Source organism: Pteropus alecto, unplaced genomic scaffold (genome assembly GCF_000325575.1).
Source record: "Pteropus alecto unplaced genomic scaffold, ASM32557v1 scaffold39, whole genome shotgun sequence".
Lineage (NCBI taxonomy): Eukaryota > Metazoa > Chordata > Mammalia > Chiroptera > Pteropodidae > Pteropus > Pteropus alecto.
In genome coordinates this window covers 1,234,717-1,254,347 of record NW_006443568.1, presented here as the reverse complement: position 1 = coordinate 1,254,347, position 19,631 = coordinate 1,234,717, and the positions used below count along the sequence as shown (strand labels likewise).

General features: G+C 47.4%; 1 protein-coding gene across 1 annotated transcript in view; it reads right to left on the bottom strand.

The window, feature by feature from the left end:
* Window positions 1-18,967, bottom strand: part of EPHA10 (EPH receptor A10) — a 34,260-nt gene extending 15,293 nt beyond the window's left edge. Inside the window, exons 1-6 of the mRNA XM_006924225.3 lie at window positions 18,862-18,967; window positions 16,687-16,751; window positions 15,222-15,900; window positions 9,132-9,287; window positions 8,170-8,520; window positions 35-168 (exon numbers count right to left, since the gene is read on the bottom strand). Of these exons, the coding sequence (XP_006924287.1) occupies window positions 35-168; window positions 8,170-8,520; window positions 9,132-9,287; window positions 15,222-15,900; window positions 16,687-16,751; window positions 18,862-18,967 (1,491 nt within the window). The remainder of the gene's footprint in view (window positions 1-34; window positions 169-8,169; window positions 8,521-9,131; window positions 9,288-15,221; window positions 15,901-16,686; window positions 16,752-18,861) is intronic.
* Window positions 18,968-19,631: the final 664 nt, after the last annotated feature.

Below are 19,631 nucleotides of genomic sequence, written 5' to 3'. Positions count from 1 at the left end.
GGAAGCCCCAGGTCCCTCCCAGACCCCAACTCACCTTCTCGTAGTAGCGAATCTCATACTCCGTGCTGTTGGCCCCCGGGGCTCCAGAAGCGATAGGCTCTCGCCACGACAGGGACACACTCTGGGGTTCCACTCGGTCCCTGCGAACCTCATCCTCCTCCCAGGGTCCTGAAAGTAAGTAATGTGGGTTTCTCAGGCCAGATTTGACCGCAGGGCAAGGCCAGGGGATTGGAAGGGTGGAGCATGCAGGGATTGGGGCAGGGCCAACAAAGGCTGGGGGCGCGGTCTAAAGGGCTGTGTGTGGGACCAGAGGGAAGGTGGGCCCCTGTCACCCCACAGCTCCCCACTTCACTGGCTCCTAGCAGGGAAAGCACCAGGCATCCTGCTGCTTACCCATCCCCTACTTTCCAGCTCCCTTAGAGTGGTTGGTTCTAATACCCTGGGCTCTTTCTATACTTCCTAAAATTTAGAGACATTAGAGAGTGGAACAGACAGAAAAAACAGCTACTTAATCACTTTGATGATCTGGTCAAGAGATAATATACTCAATACACTAGAAATAGAAGGAAACTCTCTCAACATAATAAAAGCCATTATAAAAAGACCACAGCCTACATCTTACTCAAAAGTGAGAGGTTGAAAGCTTTCTAAGATCAGGAACAAGACAAGAATGTCCACTCTTATCACTTCGATGCAACATAGTACTGGAAGTCCTGGCCAGAGCCATTAGGCAAGAAAAAGAAATAAAAGGCAACCGGATTGGAAAGGAAGAAGTAAAATTATCTCTGTCCACAGATGACATAATCTTAAATGTAGAAAACCCTAGAGATTCCACACATACACACACAAACCTGTTAGAACTATTAAATAAATAGAGCAAAGTTGCAAGATACAAAATCGACATGTAAAAATCAAGTGCCTTTCTATACTCTAACAATGGACAATCTGAAAAGGAAATTAAGGAAACAACTCCATTTACAACAGCAAAAAGAATAAAATACACAGGAATTTTATAAATAAGCCTATGAAAAGATGCTTAATATCACTAATCATCAGAGAAATGCAAGTGAAAACCACAATGAGATATCACCTCACACCATTAGGATGGCCACTATAAAAAAAAACCCAAAACAAAACAAAACAAAAAACAAACAAAAACAAAAACAGAAAATAACTAGTGTTGGCAAGGATGTAAAGAAATTGGAACCCTTGTTCTCTGTTGGTGGAAATGTAAAATGGTGCAGCTGCTATGAAAAACCGTATAGAAGTACCTCGAAGAATTAGAAATAGAATGACCATAACAACTACGAAATAGAACTACCCAGGGACTTGGGGCGGGGGGAAAGGGAGTTGTTCAATTGTTCACTGAGTCTGAGTTTTGCAAGATGAAAAAATTCTAGAGATCTGTTACACAGCAGTGTGCATACAGTTCACACTACTGCATCGTACTCTTAAAACAGTTATGATGCTAAATTCTGTTTAGTATTTTAGCCACAATAAAATAAATATATTGATGCTTGGGTCACAATCCAAAGCAATTAAATCATGATCTCTGTGGGATGGGACTCAGGCATCCGTATATATATATACATTTTTTTTAAGCTTCTCAGTAACTCCAATGTGTAGACAAGCTGGAGAACCACTAGTCTAGATTATGTCGACAGACAGCAGCAAAACAAAGATACAAACAGGTACTAATGCCTGAACTAAGGCAGGGACCACCAGGTCACTAGGAGGAAAGATCACGACTTCATTTCAGTGTGTTGAGCCGAGGGGTTTCCAAGAGAGGATACTGGAAAGACAGCAGTGGTTCCAGGGCTCACAAAAGATGTCTGGGAGGAAGATGGAGACCCAAGACCCATCAGAAAGTGATTGAGTAAAACTACCCAGAAAGAGAGGAGGAAAAAAGTTTAGGAAATAAGCCCAAGAAACAACATTTAAGAGACAGACGAGGGAAAAGGGAGCTTGAAAAGGAGGAGCCAGAGTTAACAGGAGGACCAAACAAGCAAACGAGGTCACGAAAGTCCTGGGGAGAGAAGATTTAAGAAGCTTCTCTCCTGACACTTCCAGGTATTAGCCATGGGTCCATGAAGTAATAAATATGAAGAGCTTAAGCACAATACACAACACAGAGCAAGCGCTCAATGCAAGTTTACCAACAAGAGGGGCCAGTGGTTGGCAGTGTCATATGCTGAGAAGAGATGGAGTAAGATGATGATTCAAAGTGCCCCTGGCTTTAACAATACGGAGGTTCCTAGTGACTCTGGGGGGTCGAGGGGAAGCTGATGTCAGGTGGTGATGGGCCCAAGAAATGGAGACAGGGCATATGTAGCTCACTCTTTGAAAAGGGTGTGAACGTGGCTTCTAGTTTCAACGATATCCATCGAGCAACCCCACCTCCAATCTTTCTCAAATTCCAATTAAAACACAGAGATACAGAAAGAGTTGAAAACCCATAACATCACCATAAATTAGTCTTGACAGCTGATTATCAGAATGGGGGATGGGGAGAAGCAGTGGAGTGGCATGTTTCTACCTATGATAAAGCCAGTGGAACTAGACTGAAAACTGCAATTGTAGTGAACCCCCAGGCTATGCTGTCCACAGAGTGGCATTGCCTCCTATCCTAAAAATAACTTGAAAGGTCCTTTATCCTTCCTCCCACTGTCTGACCCTTAAAAAATAGCAAGGTCTTTGTCAACTGGACAATGCAGAGCCATCACTCAACTGCATAGTTGCTTTTGAGGAAAAGTGCTCTTCCTTATCCCCAGGAGTGTCTCTCAGCCTAAATCCACTTGGAGATGGCAGTTCCCGAAAAAACACGAGCACAAAGGGAAGAGGAGTGATGAAGCATCCCAGGAGGTGGCGTAGTCCCTCGTAGATACACATAGAGGGTACAGAGAGGAAGGGGCTAGGAGCATCATTTTTTTGAGCTACATTTGTTGAAATCATCAGATGGCCAGAACATAGACATAAGAGAAAGTTCCTTTTCAGGCCCACAGACATACATTAGATGAAAGCTTGATAAATGCTGAACATGGAGCTAAAAACAGAGAGGAAGGAAAATGAGGGAAGGGAAGGATACTACACAACGAAAATGCTACACATTGTTTTAAAGTAGTCTTAGAATAGTTAAAATGTTTACCATATATTAGACCACAAAGAAAACCTCAAGAGTTACTCTAAAAAGCAAAAACAGCACAAACCTCTTTCTCTAATTATGGAGCAGTAAACTCAGAAGACAAAAGATATAATAAAAGCAAGTCATCCAGAAATTAAAACACGTTCTCTAAAATAATTTTTGTAGTCAAAACTACGATACTAGAAGAAAACACAGGTATAATTCTTTGTGATTTTGGATTAGGCAATGGTTTCTTAGATATGACACCAAAAGCACAAACCACCTAAGAAAAGAAGAGATAAATTGGACTTCATCAAAATTTACAACTTTGAATTTCAAAGGACACTACCCAGAACGTGAAAGACAACCCACAGAATAGGAGAAAATATTTGCAAATCATATATCTGATAAGGGTTGTGAAGGATTGAATTGTGTCCGCCAGAAAAAGATAAGTTGAAGTCCTAACCCTCAGTCCCTCTGGAATGTGACTTTATTTGGAAATAGGGTCTTCACAGAGGTAGTCAAATTAAAATGAGGTTATTTGGGTGGCCCTGACCCAATATGACCAATGTCTTTATGAAAAAGGGAAATCCGGACACAAAGACAGACACTCATATAGAGGGAAGATGATATGAATACGCACGTGGAGAAGATGGCCATGTGACTAGAGTGATGCATCTACAAGCCAAGGAATGCCAAGGACTGCCAGCAAACACCAGAGGACAGAAGCAAGTTAGGATTATCCCCTGGAACAGTCAGAGGGAGCACTGCCCTGCATATATATATTAATATATGTTATATATATATAATTCTTCAAACAGTTTCTCGGAAAGATAAAAACTTGCCATATGTATTAGTTAGCTTAGGCTGTCATAACAAGATACTCTAGACCGAAAGAACAAACGTTTATTTTCTTACAGTCCTAGAGGCTAGAAATCCCAGATCAAGATGCTTGAAGACTCGTATTTGTATTCCGATAAGGACTCTCTGACCTGCAGACAGCATGCCTTCTTGCTGTGTCCTCACCTGGCCTTCCCTCTGTGTACACTCAGAGACAGCAACTAAGTTCTGGTGTCTCCTTCTCTTCTTATAAGGATACCAGTCCCAAGGGATTAGGGCCCCACCTTTAGAATCTCATTACTTTTCATTATTTCCTTAAAGGTCTTATCTCCAAATACAGTCACAATGGGGATTAGGGAATCAGCACATGAATTGGCGGGCAGGGTGGAAACACAAGTCTGTCCATAACACCATATGACCTAACAATCCCACTCCAAGATATATATGCAAGAGAATTGAAACATATGATTGCACAACAGCTTGTATATAAATGGCCACAGCATCATTATTCATAAGAGCCCAAATGTGGAAAAAGCCCAATGTCCATAAACTGATGAATGGATAAATGAAAGGGTGATGTAACTATATAATGGAACATTAGCCACAAAAAATAAATGACATACTGATACATGCTACAACATGGATGAACCTTAAAAACATTATGCTAAGTGAAACATGCCAGACACAAAAGTCCACATATCGTATAATTCCATGTATATGAAATGCCCAGAATAGGCAAATATATATAGAGAGAAAGTAGAGTAGTGGTTACTAGGGGCTGGAGGTATAAGGAGAATAGGGAGTGACTATTAACAGGATTCTTGGGGTGATGAAAATGTTCTGGAAATAGTGCTGGATGCATAACCTCGTGAATAGATGAAATACCACTGAATTGCATACTTAAAAGGGTATGTGAAATTTTATGGTATGTGAATCATATCTCAAAAGAATACTGACAATACTAACAATGTTATATATTACGTATAAAAACATGTTAGATGTGACCAAAACTATACTCAGAGGAAAACTTATAGGCTTAATATATTAAAACAAAAAATAACTAAGCACTGAACTCACCTAGAAAAAGACTTCAGGGAAGCAGGAGAATAGTATTAATAAATGTAAAATCATAAAATAAGTAACAAAAGGGCAGTGAAATTTATAAATTCAAGAGCAGACTCTGTCATAATTAATAAAACTAACTTCTGACAAGGATAATTAAGAAAAAAAGAGAAATCACAAGCATACAACATGAAGGAAAACAGAGTTAACTCCAGATTCTGAGGAAAATTTTAAAATACACATTTTGAGGCTAATGATTAGGAAAAAGATTATCCAAATATTTTCTATGCAAGCACAAATTACCAAAACTGATTCAAGAAGTTATGGAAAGATTGAGAATATCATCAAACTTCCCCCTGTAATAGCCTGCTGAAATGTGAAAGGGTTAAAGGATAATTAAAACCTGAAACTGGACAAAGGAAGTCCATACCTTAGGCCTAGTTTTTGGAACCCCTAACCACATTCTGTTAATCATGAAACTTGTAACAATGAGCTCATACGCCAACTGCAAATTTAAGCCTGTGTAACCCTGCTTGCTTGCGTGGCATGAAAAATAATCAATTTTATATAAGCTGAAAATTACTGTTTGGCCATCGCCCATGGGAACACTGGCTATTGCCCATGGGAACATAGGCAATCGCTCATAGGAACATAACAACAAGCTTTCTGCTTCTGTACTTCCCGCTTGCACACCTGACCAGTGGGTTGACAGGTAGTGAATAGGAGAAAGATGGACCTTTGTGTTTAAGACAGAATGAGGAATGGGATTTGGGGCTTAAAAACCTTGTATCTTGGCATTTCGGGGCTGCTCCTTTGGAAGGACAGCCGCCGGCTAATAAACTGCCTCTATAATCAAAGCACTCAGGTTGAGTCCGGTTATTCCGGTCACAACACCCCCACCCCCCCAAAAAAGGTGCAGGTCCCAGAGAGTTTACCAGGCAGTTTTGCATGCCTTCAAAGAATGTATAATTGCACTCTTTAAACTGTTCCAGAGCAGAAAAAAAGAAGACATTCTCTCTGATGCCTTTTCCAAAGCCAGAATTACCATAATGCCAAAACTTGACAAAGAACAATTAAAAACACTAAACTAATCTCTCTTATAAATGTAGACAGAAAAAAATTAAAATTCAAGCAAATTAATTCAGCAAAATATTAAAAGAACAATACACACATATCCAGTAGGGTATAATCTAAGAATGCAAAGAGAGTTCACACTGAAAACTCCATTAACAGAATTTATCATACGAAAGAGTCAAAGGAGAATAAAACATGTGGTCACCTTGAAATACGCTTAGGTATTTTATAAAATTAACCTCCGTTCCTGATTTTTAAAAAAAGTTCAGTAAAAAGTTAAAGCGTTAGATGGCCAAGAGGCTTTGGAGGTAGACAGACCTGAGTTCAAAGATGGTTGTTAGCTGACTGATTCTGGACAATTCACTTGGCCTCTCAGGCCTCGGTTTCATCAGTTGAGAGATGATTATCATTCCATTTAAATGAATGTAGAAAATCATATTGCACAGTGCCCAACAGAGCAACAGTCGGTGCAAATTTAGTATTGTTATTAATAAATGGAAATAAGAGTATTTCCTTAACAGAGTTTCTAAATCCATGTCTATCAACACAACAGGATTGTTAGTATGAAATATCAGTTAAAAATTTATATTACATATAGTGTTATACAAAAGGGATTTTACAATAGATAGTTCTAGATATGACTATAGAGATAGAAACAGGAAAAAATGTGGAAGGATATTAATAGTTGTTTGTCTCTGGGTAATAGATTTATGGGTACGTTTTATTCTATGCTGAATTTTAAAAATGTAAATGTGATAGCAAATGTTAAATCACAATAGAGATAGTAAAAAGAGACAGAACTGTCATTACAGAAAACCAGACAAATGGGGCAATCTCTCCCCAAAGGCAGAGGAAATGGATTAAGAGCTAAAAATGATAAAGGAAGTGACAAGATTTAAGAATCAGAAAACAGATGTACAACCTAAGGCTTAGAGAGATTCTTAAGAGAGATACTGGAGCTATCAGAAGTTCTAGTCAAAGCAATAACTGAAAAAAATTTTTTCCAGGAATAAGAAAAGAGGTGCAAATTAAAAGTTTTACTATGTTCCAGTCAACCTCAATGAAAAGAAAGTGCTATTGGTTAAATTTTATTTTCATGGGTAGGTTAATGAATTTTACACACATCTGTGTGTGTTTGTACATATATATGTATAAAAACGGAATACACTCACTCACACACACACACACACCCAAGTTACTTAGAAGAGAATGACAATTATCCTGGCCTCAGTCTTTCTGCAGTACAACTACCAGAAGACAGGGGAGCTAGTAACAAACCAATTATATCTTCTCAGATATGAAAAAGACAGAAACCATACCACTCACTTATCCTCTTGCGAAAGAATATTTGAAGGTGTATTCCAGCTGAATGAGAGGCAAATCAAAAGTAATTTCAAGAATGAAGAGGGTGTATAAAAGGGTTGTAGGTCTTCATTTATTCATCTCAGTTCCAGACTCAGAAATGTCACTGTTATGTATTGACCAGTGGATTCTATCTGACCCTAGGTGCTTCCTTGCTCTTTTTCCAGGATCAGGAAAGAGGCTGATGCAAGGTTGAGGAGGCTGAAGAACAGAGGATCCCTCTTCCTAAACAGGAGAAGAGGAGGTATGATTCTGCTTCCTACTGAAATTTTTTTAATGGAGGATAAAAGATTGAGGGCTTTCTACCTCCTTTTCCCTGGGAAAGTAGAGGCAAGGCAACTGCAGAGTTGGATGTAGGGCAAAAAACTTTCTGCGCCCACTGGCTCCTGCAGTCTCTCTTAAACACTCACATCCTTTCTGGTCCAGCGGCAAGGAGTCACCCCCGCCCGCTTGGCCATCGGAAAGGGAGCCGAGACCTGGTGGGAGTCACCAGGGTTGGGGATTTTTGTGGTCATTTCATCTCCTGGAGAGACGCTGGGTGCCAGTTTGCTGTGGCGTTGGCAGCGATTGTGGTTTATGCGGAGTGGCTGCAGGGTGTAGGGGTGCTCTGCTGGGACGGAGGGAGGCGGCCTGGGGAGGGTGCGGGGGCGTGGAGGAGGCGGGAGCCTCTCTCTGGCACGGAGAGGTCTGGGCGCGCGGGGTGGCCTTACCCCCGGGCCCAGTGGAGACGGTGACCTGCGCGTAGGTGGCTCCCGTGGCGGCCGCTGGGCCGGAGACGCCGTTGAGCGCCGCCACGCGCACGGTGTAGCGCGCCCCGGGCCGCAGGTGGAGCAGCGTGGCGGCGCGCTCGCGGAGCCCGGCCTGGCGCGGCACGAAGGCCACGCGCGGCCCGCACGGCTCGCATGCGCCTGCCGGGCCCTCGCGGCCGCAGCGCAGGCACAGCAGCGAGTACGTCACGTCCGAGCGGCCGCCGGAGTCGGCCGGCGGCAGCCAGCGCAGCCTAAGTGCCAACGGTGAGCGGCTCAGGCTGTACTGCAGATCCCGCGGCGCCGACGGCGGCCCTGGGGCGGCACAGGGAGCGGAAGCCGTCAGAGGGCGGGTGGGGGTCGGGGGAACAGCTGCGCAGGGCAGCGAGGGGACGGGCCCGGAGCGTGGGGGCCAGCCAGGGGGCGGGACGGGCTGCGGGACCAATGAGAGGGAGAGACGGGGACGAAGACCAGGTGAAACGGGAGTGACCGGCGTGGGGCCAGCGAGGGGGAGTACAGGAAAGGGCGTGGGAGCAGGTGAAGTGCGGAGGGACAGGGGTGTGGGCGCCAGTGAGGAAGTGGGAGGAGGTTAGTGAGGGGATGAGGATGGGGGAGTTGAGACCCAGAACAGAGTGTGAAGGGCTGGAGAGTAGAATGAGGTGAGGTGGGGTCGGTCCATTAGGTGATCTGTCTAGAAGCACAGCCTCATCCCTCTGTCCCAACACTACCTGTTTTCCTGGTTCTTCGGATCCAAAACCCTGGCCCCCATTCCCACCCCAGGTTCCCCTCCCTCCACCCCGGGCCACTGACCCACTCTCCTCCTCCCCAGTGCGGAGCCCTCTGCCCTCACCAACACTTACATTCTCCCTTTACTGACCACCACCCACCCATCCACCCTCCATAATGCGGTTGGGAGGGCAACTCACGGGTGCAGGAGGCCCAGGGCGGGTCAGTGGGCGAGCGCGCATAGCTGTCCTGGCACACGCAGAACGTGGAGGCGTTTTCCAGGGCCAGACTGTGCTCTGGGCAGGGTGAGCAGAGGGGCCGCCTAGAGGACACCTTGTAAAACCCTGGGGGACAGGCTGTGAGGAGGAGCCGTGTGAGAAGGAAGGGTATCCTCCACAGCTGCTCTCTCGCCTACTTTCCTACCAGTCCTCATTAGGGTAGGGCTTATCTCCTCTAATTGTGGTGGGTAAAAGGAGGGGGATCTCAGCTACTACAGCACTGCCCTATGGGGTGGCAGCTCCTGACCGAACAACCCCATACTCCCTAACCCTGAGTAAGCACTTAATGTGTGCCAAAACACTGGAGAGTTTTACTTCTAGTAATCCATTTAATCCTCACGACAACCTGTGAGGTATGTGCTTTATTCCCGCTTAAAAAATGAGGACACTAAGGCTCAGAGAGGTTGGTAACTTGCCCAATATCCTACAGCTAGTAAATGGTAGGATTCTGACCCAGCAGACTGGTTGCAGAGCCCCAGTGCCCACTGGAAGAAAATGAGCCAAAATGAGTCTTGATGTGACGACAGAAGAGAGTTACCTAGGGACAGACACCCACTCCCAGTTACACAGAGACAAACACTCTGACGCACACACATTATTGCCAGCTCATCCTCCCACCACTATTCGAGGTTAATGGGTCATCAATCCTCAGCTCACACGGTTGGTCCCAGTTTGAAAGTGGGACCAGCCAGGTAGGAGAGAGTAGAGAGAGAACAGTGAAAGTTCCCTGGTTCTAGTCTTGACACCTTCTCAGTCACTTTGCTTCTCTCAGCTCACTCAGAACGTGGGTTGTTGAGAGCACAGGCTTTTATAACTGAACCACCTGGGCTTACAGCTGTTATACCACTTATTTGCTGTGTGGCCTTGGAAAAGGTGGTTGACCTCTCTGAGCCTCGTGTAGAATGACTACCTCAAATAGGTTGTTGGAGAATTAACTGAGATAAGACCTGTAAACTGCTTAACCAAGTACAGACAACATTTACACACTAATGGAACTAATTACCGTTCCTCCATCACAAGCCTAAAGTGGAAACTGCTACACACCTACTTTAAAAAATTTCTCACCAGCTGAACTAAGGAAAGAGGCAGTGGCTCCTGGCCCCTCTCACCTTGCTCCCTAGGCCCACCGGGACTTCTCTATCCTTCCCCTGTAATTTAGCTGATTATAGAAAGCTGTCTGCTCTCTAGCCCCAAAAGGGCATAGTATAAAGGAAGGGATGCAGACTAGCCCTCAGGAAGGACTTTCAGCTTGCCTGGGAAAAGAGAGGAAGGGCTGAAGGTTTCCATCATCTGGGAGGCTTAGGTTTGGGAGGGTCCATCTTGCCTAGAATCCTGGGAAACCCAGCTTTAGGAAGGGCCTCAGGAGCCTTTGGAAGTCTCTGCCACAGAACAGTGCACAGCACCCACTAACATTGTGTGTGGTCTCGTGGGCAGCAGTGACCTGGCTGGGACTCAGAAGGCCCAGATTCCAGCATTAGCGCTGCCACTTCCTGTGCCTCTCTGGCCTCAAGAAACCCTCAGTCGAATGTAATAACAATTATGGCCTGCCCACTTCTGCCCTCCCACCTGGCTGGCCCCACTTTCAAATAAAGGCGATCTGTTTGTAGCGTCTCACAGCTAAAGGTTGCTGGAGGCTCCCTTTCTCTGTGTGTATGTGGGCATCTGTGTCCCAGAGATGGGTGGTCCCATCAGAGAGAGCATTGGTTATATCTACTTTGAGAGGCTCTGTTTAGAAGAAGTTTGTGTTGAATGGCAGACTCAGGAAGCAACTCCTGACTGCCAGCCCCTCCCTCTCTTCTTCAAGGTCAAAGTTTGAATTTCAGAGGTCATCTCATTCTCAGCTGGCCCACTCCTCCAGCAGCTTTCCTAGCAGCAGCCACAGTCTTTGCTCATATATTTTATAATGAGGAGCCCACCCTCTTCTAAGGCTGTCTCTGCTCAACAACCTTAGAAAGTGTTTCCTTATGTTGAGCCCCAATCAGCCTCCCTGTCTGTAATCCCCCTTGTGCCATCCCATTACAGGTCTCATGGTGCCCTATGGAGCCTTAGAGGACATATCTGCTAGGGTCTCTCTGCCTCAATTTCTGTAGGCACCCTTACAGAGATTTGAAGACACAGGTCATATGTCCTGATTTTTCCCCCAAGTCTTTTAATAATTCCTCTAGTGGCTGGAAGAGGGGGAATAAGAATCAAAATCATTAAAGAGAGAAACAAAAAGTAGAGAAAACATCTTTGCTCCACCCCCTCAACATCCATCCTCCTTTAGAGAGGGGCCTGCACTTAGCTGCAGAAGGCACTTGGAAGGCCTTCGCTTCCTAAATACAAATCTGACCATTCCACTTCCCTTCTTAAAACCCTCCAACAGCTTCTCACTGCCATCACCCCACCCATGCCACACTGAATTCTTCCCATTACACCTCTGGGTCTTGTCCTATATTGTCTTACACCCCGTCTCTCCTGACAAACTCCTATGCTTCTTCAAACCCCATTTCAAAATAAAATTTCCCTGTGAAGCTTTCCCTGGCATCATCTCCAGCTCCCTACGCCCCAAAGTGGATCTGAAGCCATTGGAAATGGCCTTTGTCTCCACCTAAGGAGAGAGAGTTCAGCACAGCTCCGGAGTGGGATTAGGTTCCTGAGGGGGTGTGTGTGTGTGTGTGTGAGATTACCCAGAGTATAGATCCAAACCTCCTCCTCCAGCTGCTGACCCATTCATTCAACAATTTTATTTTATCATCTACTACAAGCCAGGTACTCTTCTAGGCTATGGAGATACAGCAGTGAAGAAAACAGACTAGGATCCTACTATTCACTGGTACAGATGCCCTCCCTCCCACTTATAGGAAGAAGAGAGGCCATCAGTTGGTAATTCCTTCAACATCTGGCCATCAAACCCACAAACACCTCCATCCACACCCATTTTCCCTCTCTTTCTTTCCAGGCCTAGTGGAGGGTATGAACGGCCTCCTGTTGAAAACCAGCCCCTCCTCCTTCACTCTGAATCCTGCCCCTTCACTGCTTCCCAGCCTACATGCCATCAGTCACCTAACATCAGGACTCTTACACTGCTCCGTCTCTACTGGCTCTTCCCAGTGACAGAACAAGGGAGTGGATCAGTAAAAGCAGCTCATTTAGGGTGTAGGCAGTAGGGCACTGTCTGTACAGTATCTAAAAACAATAAAACTGACTAAAACACGGCTTGCTTTTTATTAGCAGCATGCGTCAGCAATTCTAACATCAGTCATAAACTATTTCTTCCCCCGGAGGCAGACAGCTCCCCCCACCTCCACTTGGTACCCCACTGGCTCCTTCCCTCATAAGCAAGGCTCTCCCATCTGCAGTAAAAACCCTCTTCCATCCCACCCAGTGTCCTCCTCAAGATACCACACCCTCTCCCCCTTTCAAATCCAGCTTCTAGAGAACTGTTTGCATTTCTCCAACTCTAGCTCTTCACCTTCCTTCATCCTTCAACCTATTGCAGCTGGTCTCCCTATGACTCAACTAAAATAGCTCTCACCAGGGCCACTGAGCAGACATTGTCCAATCCTTGCCTTACCTGACCGCTCCCCAACACTGTAGGCCATTCCCTCTCAGATGCCTCCACCTCCCTTAACTGCCATGAAATCACACTCTCCTCCATCTCCTCCAAACTCTGACCACTGCCTTTTTTTATGGGCTCTGTTCCTTTTACTTCCCCTTAAATACTGCTGTTCTGTGAGTCTTCATCATTGGCCCTCTTGCTTCTTACCCCACACATTCCCCCTGGTCTGTCCCAACCACACCCACAGCTTCAGGTAGCATCTCTTTCTGCTGCTGAGCTCCAGACCCACTTTCTAGCTACCGCCACTTGAAAGCACTATAGACTCCATAAATTTGATATATCTATCCATGTCCCGTGTTCTCTACCGCCAGAGAATGACCCTTTGTCCATTCAATCCTCCAGAAGCATAGGAGTCAAAAAGATTCCTTTCTCCTCCTGTATCACAGGGTCATCAAGTGCTGTGAATGCTGTCTCATTTCACATTCATCCTCAACTCTCAATGATCTCTACCTCTGCCTTAGTTCAGACCTTATGCTCTTTCTCCTGGGCTATTCTATCATCTTCCTTCTTCATCTTCTGGCACCTAATTTTTCCTTCTCCAATCCTTCCTTTGTAATTCATATCCTCCCAAGTGGTCTAAAGCAGGGCCCCCAAACCCCCAGGCCGCAGACTGGTACCGGTCCATGGCCTGTTAGGAACCGGGTCACTCAGCAAAAGGTGTGTGGCGGGCAAGTGTGTGAAGCTTCATCTGTATTTGCATCCGCTCCCCAGTGCTAGCATCACCACCTCAGCTCCACCTCAGATCATCAGGCATTAGATTCTCATAGGAGCACTGGTCCCTAGTGCCAAAGAGATTGGATACCATTGGTCTAAAGCATAAACTCTTTTTTATCCCAATGTTCAAGGCCCTTCATGATTTGCCCTTGGCCCTCTCCAGTGCCATCACCCCTCACACCCCCAAATGCTCTCTGCTGCAGTCATGCTGATTTGCCTAGCCCCTACCATGCTACATTTTCTCCTGTCTCCATGCTTCTGCACACGGTCTCTTAGAATGCTCTCCGCTGCCTAGAAGAAAGGCTTTCTTGCCATCTCTCTCCACCCTTAGAACTGGGTTCTGCTTTCTCCAGGCTTCCTCAGCATTCTGTTGATAACATACCACACCCTATCATAACCACTCATTCACCTGATACATTTCTACTGGTCACCTACCATATACCATATTCTATTATGGATACTGGGGCTGCTGAGACCCATTGCCTGAGCTCAAAAGTTCCTAGACCAGCAGTGGAACACTGCATACCATGGGGTAATGCAGAAATAAAGATTGCAACAGGTGCTGGAGAACAGAGGTGGATCCTTACCCTACCTGGAGAGCTCAGGGCGGTTCATTCCTCCAAATCCCTTACTAAGCCATAAGTTCCCCCATGGACGAGATGGTGACATTCATCTAGATACAGATCATAAACCCTCAACATATGCAGATGTTCTCAATTCATACTGAATGAATGAATGAACAAAGAACTTTTCATCACTTCCTCCTCTATCTTCCTACCACTGTATTAATCCCTCTGTTAGAGCATATATCACCCTCTTGTGATTTGAAAATTTTTACATCTCTCCATCTAGACTGTGAGCTTAAAAGGTGAGACTATGCTTGATTCATTTCTGTCGACCTACCACCCAGAAGAGAACATGGCTTAGAAAAAGCATCACTTGCTCTTTCTCCATTAAGTGCACCCATCCATACTCTCTTCCCACAGATAAGGAAGAGAAGGAGAGGTCTGCTCCTGGTGCCTCCACAGACCTGAGAACCCATAGAAACCCCAACATGGAGGGTCTCCCCCGGGGGGTACAGTGACTCTAGTTGAGAGAGTTAGGTGAGATATTAGTAGTCATCTATTGCAAACTCCCAATTTCTCTCGAATTCAAGAATCTCCCTGCCAGCCTCTGACTTGCGTATTGTCAGTGACAGGGAGCTCACTCCCTAAAATGTAACCAACTCACTAGCCAATAGCTAGTAGAGTTAGGCTGCTGTAGAAATCTTCCTTACGCATGGGGGGCGCACCATGGTGTAGTAGAACTTGAGAGTTAGGCAAACCTGGATTCAAATCCTGGTTCCCCTTTTCCTAACTTTGCAAGTGAAGTGTTAATCTCTCTGAGCCTCTTTCCTCATTTGCGAAATATAGATGATGACTTTATTGCCCTGAATAAATGAAAAGACCTGTGTGAGGTGCTTATCATAATGCCTGAAATACAGGCCCCTAATGACCCTTGCATGGGGTCAAATTCGCCTCCTAGTAACTTCATTCGTTGGCCTAGTAACTTCACCCATTGGAAGCTCCGCAAAAGCTCATGACTCAGGACTCCAGTCTCCACGCCCCTCCAGCCTCTTTCATCTAGGGCACTCTCTCTTCCAATTGCCACAGGCGCGGGTTACGCTCCCGTACCACACACCCTAGTTCGCTGGATACCTTCACAGATGTCACCGCGTTCCTGGAATCCCGCACTGCAGCTGCAGCGGCCCACGGGCACCAACCACTCGCCATCGGCGCCGCAGTGCATGCGCGGGGGGCTGCCGGGCTCCCCTTCTGAGTGCGCCACACATGTTCCGGTCACCTCCACCAGCGTGGAGAAGGCGCTCTCAGCCGCGGTGGCTGGGAATGCCGCCAGGCCCCGCACTGTGGCGCGGCACTGCTTGTAGTAGACGCGCACAGAGACCAGCGCCACGCATGCGCCCACATCCTGGAAGGCCAGGTGGAAACCCTGTCGGCTGAGCGGACCTATCTCGCGCACCTCCGTGTTCAGCTTCATCTTGCGTTCGCCCAGGTCGCCCTGAGTGAAGCTTTCGTCCGCTGCGATAGTGTCGATCTTGCGGGGCCGGCTGCCGCCGGGGCTGGGACGCCCGCGGCCCAGGTCGGTCTCGGTTTCCAGGTAGTAGACGTTGAAAGTCTCCTTGCAGGTGCCCGCGGCGCCGGGGATGCTGCTGCAGTCACGCAGTGTGAACTGCAGCTCCACGAAGATGCGCTGTCCGCGGCCGCGGCTGATCCAGCCGGTCTGCAACCAGTTGTCCTGGTTGGGCTCCAGCACGTTGCACACCTGGTATGTACGGATGGGACGGTCGTGCTCGTCCACGCCGCTGATCTCCTCCCACTGAGGAGGAGAACAAAGATGTGGGCAGTTCGGAGCCAAGGCGCCCCCAGTAGGTCGAGCCCTCTCGGTGACCCAGGCTGAAACCCTCCCGTCCCATCATTTAGCCTTCTTCTTTCCCTCCTACCCCGCCGCCCCACACTACTCGACACACACACCCCTGAAATTATAAGATGCAAACCCAGGAGAAACAATGAAGACAACCAAGTCCAATTCTTAATTTTTATAGAAGGGAAATTGAGGCTCCAGAGGGAGAGCGACTTGACTAGATACGCACGCTGGTGATTAGAAGAGGTAGGAATGATGCCTGGAGTCTCCTAGCTCTCCACCCAGTGCCCTTTCCATGACACCAAGCTACTGTCACACTGCCGCATGTCCCCGCCCCAACCCTGTTTCCAAGCCTCTTTTAGGATTCCAAGTCTTGCTTGTTCTGACAATCTATCAGTCAGCAACACTGCTTGGAGGATCGATCTACTGTGTGCAAGGCACTGTCCAGCTTTGGCTACATCCAGAGGCCTTAGACTCATTCTTTCTTCTTGCTCATTATTGAATAAATTGGAGGAGACTTCCTTAAGAAAGAAATATTTATTTATTTATTTATTTATTTATTATTTTTGACTGGCTGAAGAATCAACATTTTCTAAGAGGTGACTCTGGTTTAAAGCCAGGGCTACTGCCATCCACAATGTTCCAGGGAGCATTTTGATCTGATGTAACCACGGGGAGCAAATAGACCAGAGTCAGGAAGACCACGGGATCCCCGAGACAGAGAGAGAGGTTTGCACTTACCCCATTACTCGGCAGTGCAGTCCAACCCAGCTCAGCCTGGGAGGCTTTGGAATCCAGGAGAATGACTAGGAAAAGGAGAAAACAGAGATGTCAGAAGCCAGGAAGGTGAACGCTTTAATGAATTCAGTGAATTTGCTAAGGGATGACAAATCTGACAAAGGACACAGACGAGCTTTTTCTGCTTCATACATTTCCAGAAGGGGGTGTGAGTAGCTTAAGTCCAGAGAGGGGTAGACATATATTTAGGGTAGGAGCCTGTATTAGTTTCTTGTGGCTGCAGTAACAAATTACCACAATTTAGTGGCTGAAAACAACAATTCATTCTCTTACAGTTCTGGAGGTCAGAAGTTAGAAGTTAGTTTCACTGGTCTAAAGTCGGGGTGTCAGCAAGATCAGTTCTTTATGAAGGTTCAGAGGGGAGAATGCATTTCCTGAACTTCTTCAGCTTCTAGCGGCCACCAGGATTCCTTGGCTTGTGACCCTCTCCTCCATCTTCAAAGCACATCACTCCAATCTCTGTTTCTGTCATCACATCGCCTTTTCCTCTGATTCTGACTCCTTCTACATCCCATTAATAGGGACCATTGCAATTATATTGGGCCCATCCAAATAATCCAGGATGATCTCTCCATCTCAAGATCCTTAATCATATCTGAAAAGGCTTTTGCCCTTTAGGATAACATTCACAGGTTGTAGGGATTAGGATGTGGACATATTGGGGTGGGGGGAGTCATTATTCAGCCTGTCACAGAGTCCATGACAAGTACTCTAAGGATGACTCTAAAATGGGGGGGGGGTTGTCAGCGAACCCTCCCCCCGGCTTTCCTAGGTTTCCTAAATTATAACTAAGTGCCAAGAAGAGGGAGAAAGTGAGTGTATCAGAGGATTCCTGTATGTATCTCAGAATCCACTCAGATTCAGGGGCTCCTCTGAGGTCTAGAGTCACCAAAGATGGAGGAAACTTGAACCTTTTTACTTTGACTACCAAGGCCTCTGGGGAAAATGAAGTGGAGAGACCAGCCCGGTAGCAGGGGAAATCAAAATCTCTCATCTCCTCAGCCAGCCCCCTTCCCAGAGGCTGTCACCTCGACTGCTTTTGAAAGAATGTCAGTGGTCCTTTTATATGTATTAAAACCATGACCTCTCCTGCACCGAGGAGGCTTGGAGTCATTTTCTTTCCCCAGGAGGCATCAGCCCAGCAGTCTGAATTCTGCTCTCAGTATCAGTCCCAGAGAAGCACAGGTTTGGACAGCACAGCAGCAGCTCAGAGACAGGGGCCCAGGTCATCCCCAAATCTTGAAAGATTACTTAACTCATCTGGAGCTTAAGCAAGGGGATGGGGTTCCAAAGAGAGGGCTTCTAACATGATTGGCCCCAAAGGCATCAGTGACAGTGGGTAGGACCGCCAACAGAATTCTGATTTCAGTATAACTGACGGGCATATTGAAATTGCATATCGGATAGCTTCAGAAATCCAGCATCCTGACCAACCCTGCCTTCGAAACGTCAAATTCCAGCTCCTCGGGATTCTGCACCTGGGTATGACGCCTCTGGATTCAACTGAACGTACAGGTTCCCCAAATTCAGAATCAGAGGCAAGATTCGAGGCTCTGGTAGGTACTGCGGGTACCCTCAAACCCGGCAAAGCAGACCGCTCCGGGTAGTCTACGTTCCAAATCCAGCACTGCGGACAGATCCTGGATCAGCAAGCACATCGGGCAGCTCCTGGACCCAGCCCCCACTCCCTAACCCCGCTCCCCCCACCCCGCCCCCAGCATTCCACCTCCTATTGGCCGCACAGTGGTCCCCAAGCCACCGCTGTTCGGGCTCCGATCTCACCTCCGCACCTCTCTGTCCCCTCTGCTCTCGTCTTCTCCAGCCCCCATACCTCCAACCTCCAATCGCTCAGCCTGTCCTTCTCACCGGCCCCTGGATCGCCGCCTCTGGCTCCCACAGTTCTCGGTCTCTTTCTTTCCCAGGCTTTCCGGTCTCCAGCCCCCCGAGCTCAATTCCCTTTTTCCCTGTCTCTCCAATTCTTTGCTTCTCGCTGCCCGCTTGCTTCAAACCTCAATACAGACTCCAGTCTCTCCATAGGACTCCTTCCCAGTACCCCAGCGCTTCAGCTCCCTATCTTTTGGCATCCCAGGCTCCAACAACAGCCACCAGTCTCCTCACCTTCCTCCGCGGTCCCGGGCTTCCCTGGCCCCAAAAGCAAAGAGAGACAGAGTGGCATCAGGCAAACGAACAGGCGCTGCGGATGTGGGCCGGCACCGGTCTCCATGGTCCGCAGACCGAGCTGTCAGTGCGGCGGCGGCTCAAGCCGCGCCAGCCCCAGCACAGTTGAGCAGTGCCCCCAGACTCCAGCTCCGACTGGGGGCGGGATCTCACCGGTTACCATCATCCATGGGGACCAATCACTAGGCATCGCTGCTGGAGCTCCACCAATCTCCGCCAGCAGAGGGTGGAGAGGAGGTGGAGTTTCATGGGCCAGGGGCGGAACAGCAAACTGGAGGGGGAGAGGTAGGGGTCCCGCCAATCTCCGAACAGTGGGGGTGGGGCAGCGCTGAGCGCTGGCTGGACTCCTGGGGAGGGGAGTGAACTAGCATTGGTGGTCCAGAGCGCTAAACCTTAGTCCCTCATTGCTGAGAAGCAGGCAGTGTGGGCGTGGCTTAAGGAGGGGCAAACCTTGGGGAAGGCAACGACACTTGCAGCCTCTGAGTTAATCTGAAAGCTCCCTTGTTCCCAGAACTTGCCGGGGGTTTTGATGTCTTGACTCCAAGGTCTGGGGAGCTCCTTTATTTTCCAGCCCTTGGCTTCTTCCAGTGTCTGCGGCTCCTGGTGTCTCAGGGCTCAATCCCGCCCCCTTCTCTCCGTGTCCACACACACGCGCGCGCGCGCGCACAACCACACACACACACACACACACACACACACCCCCACACACC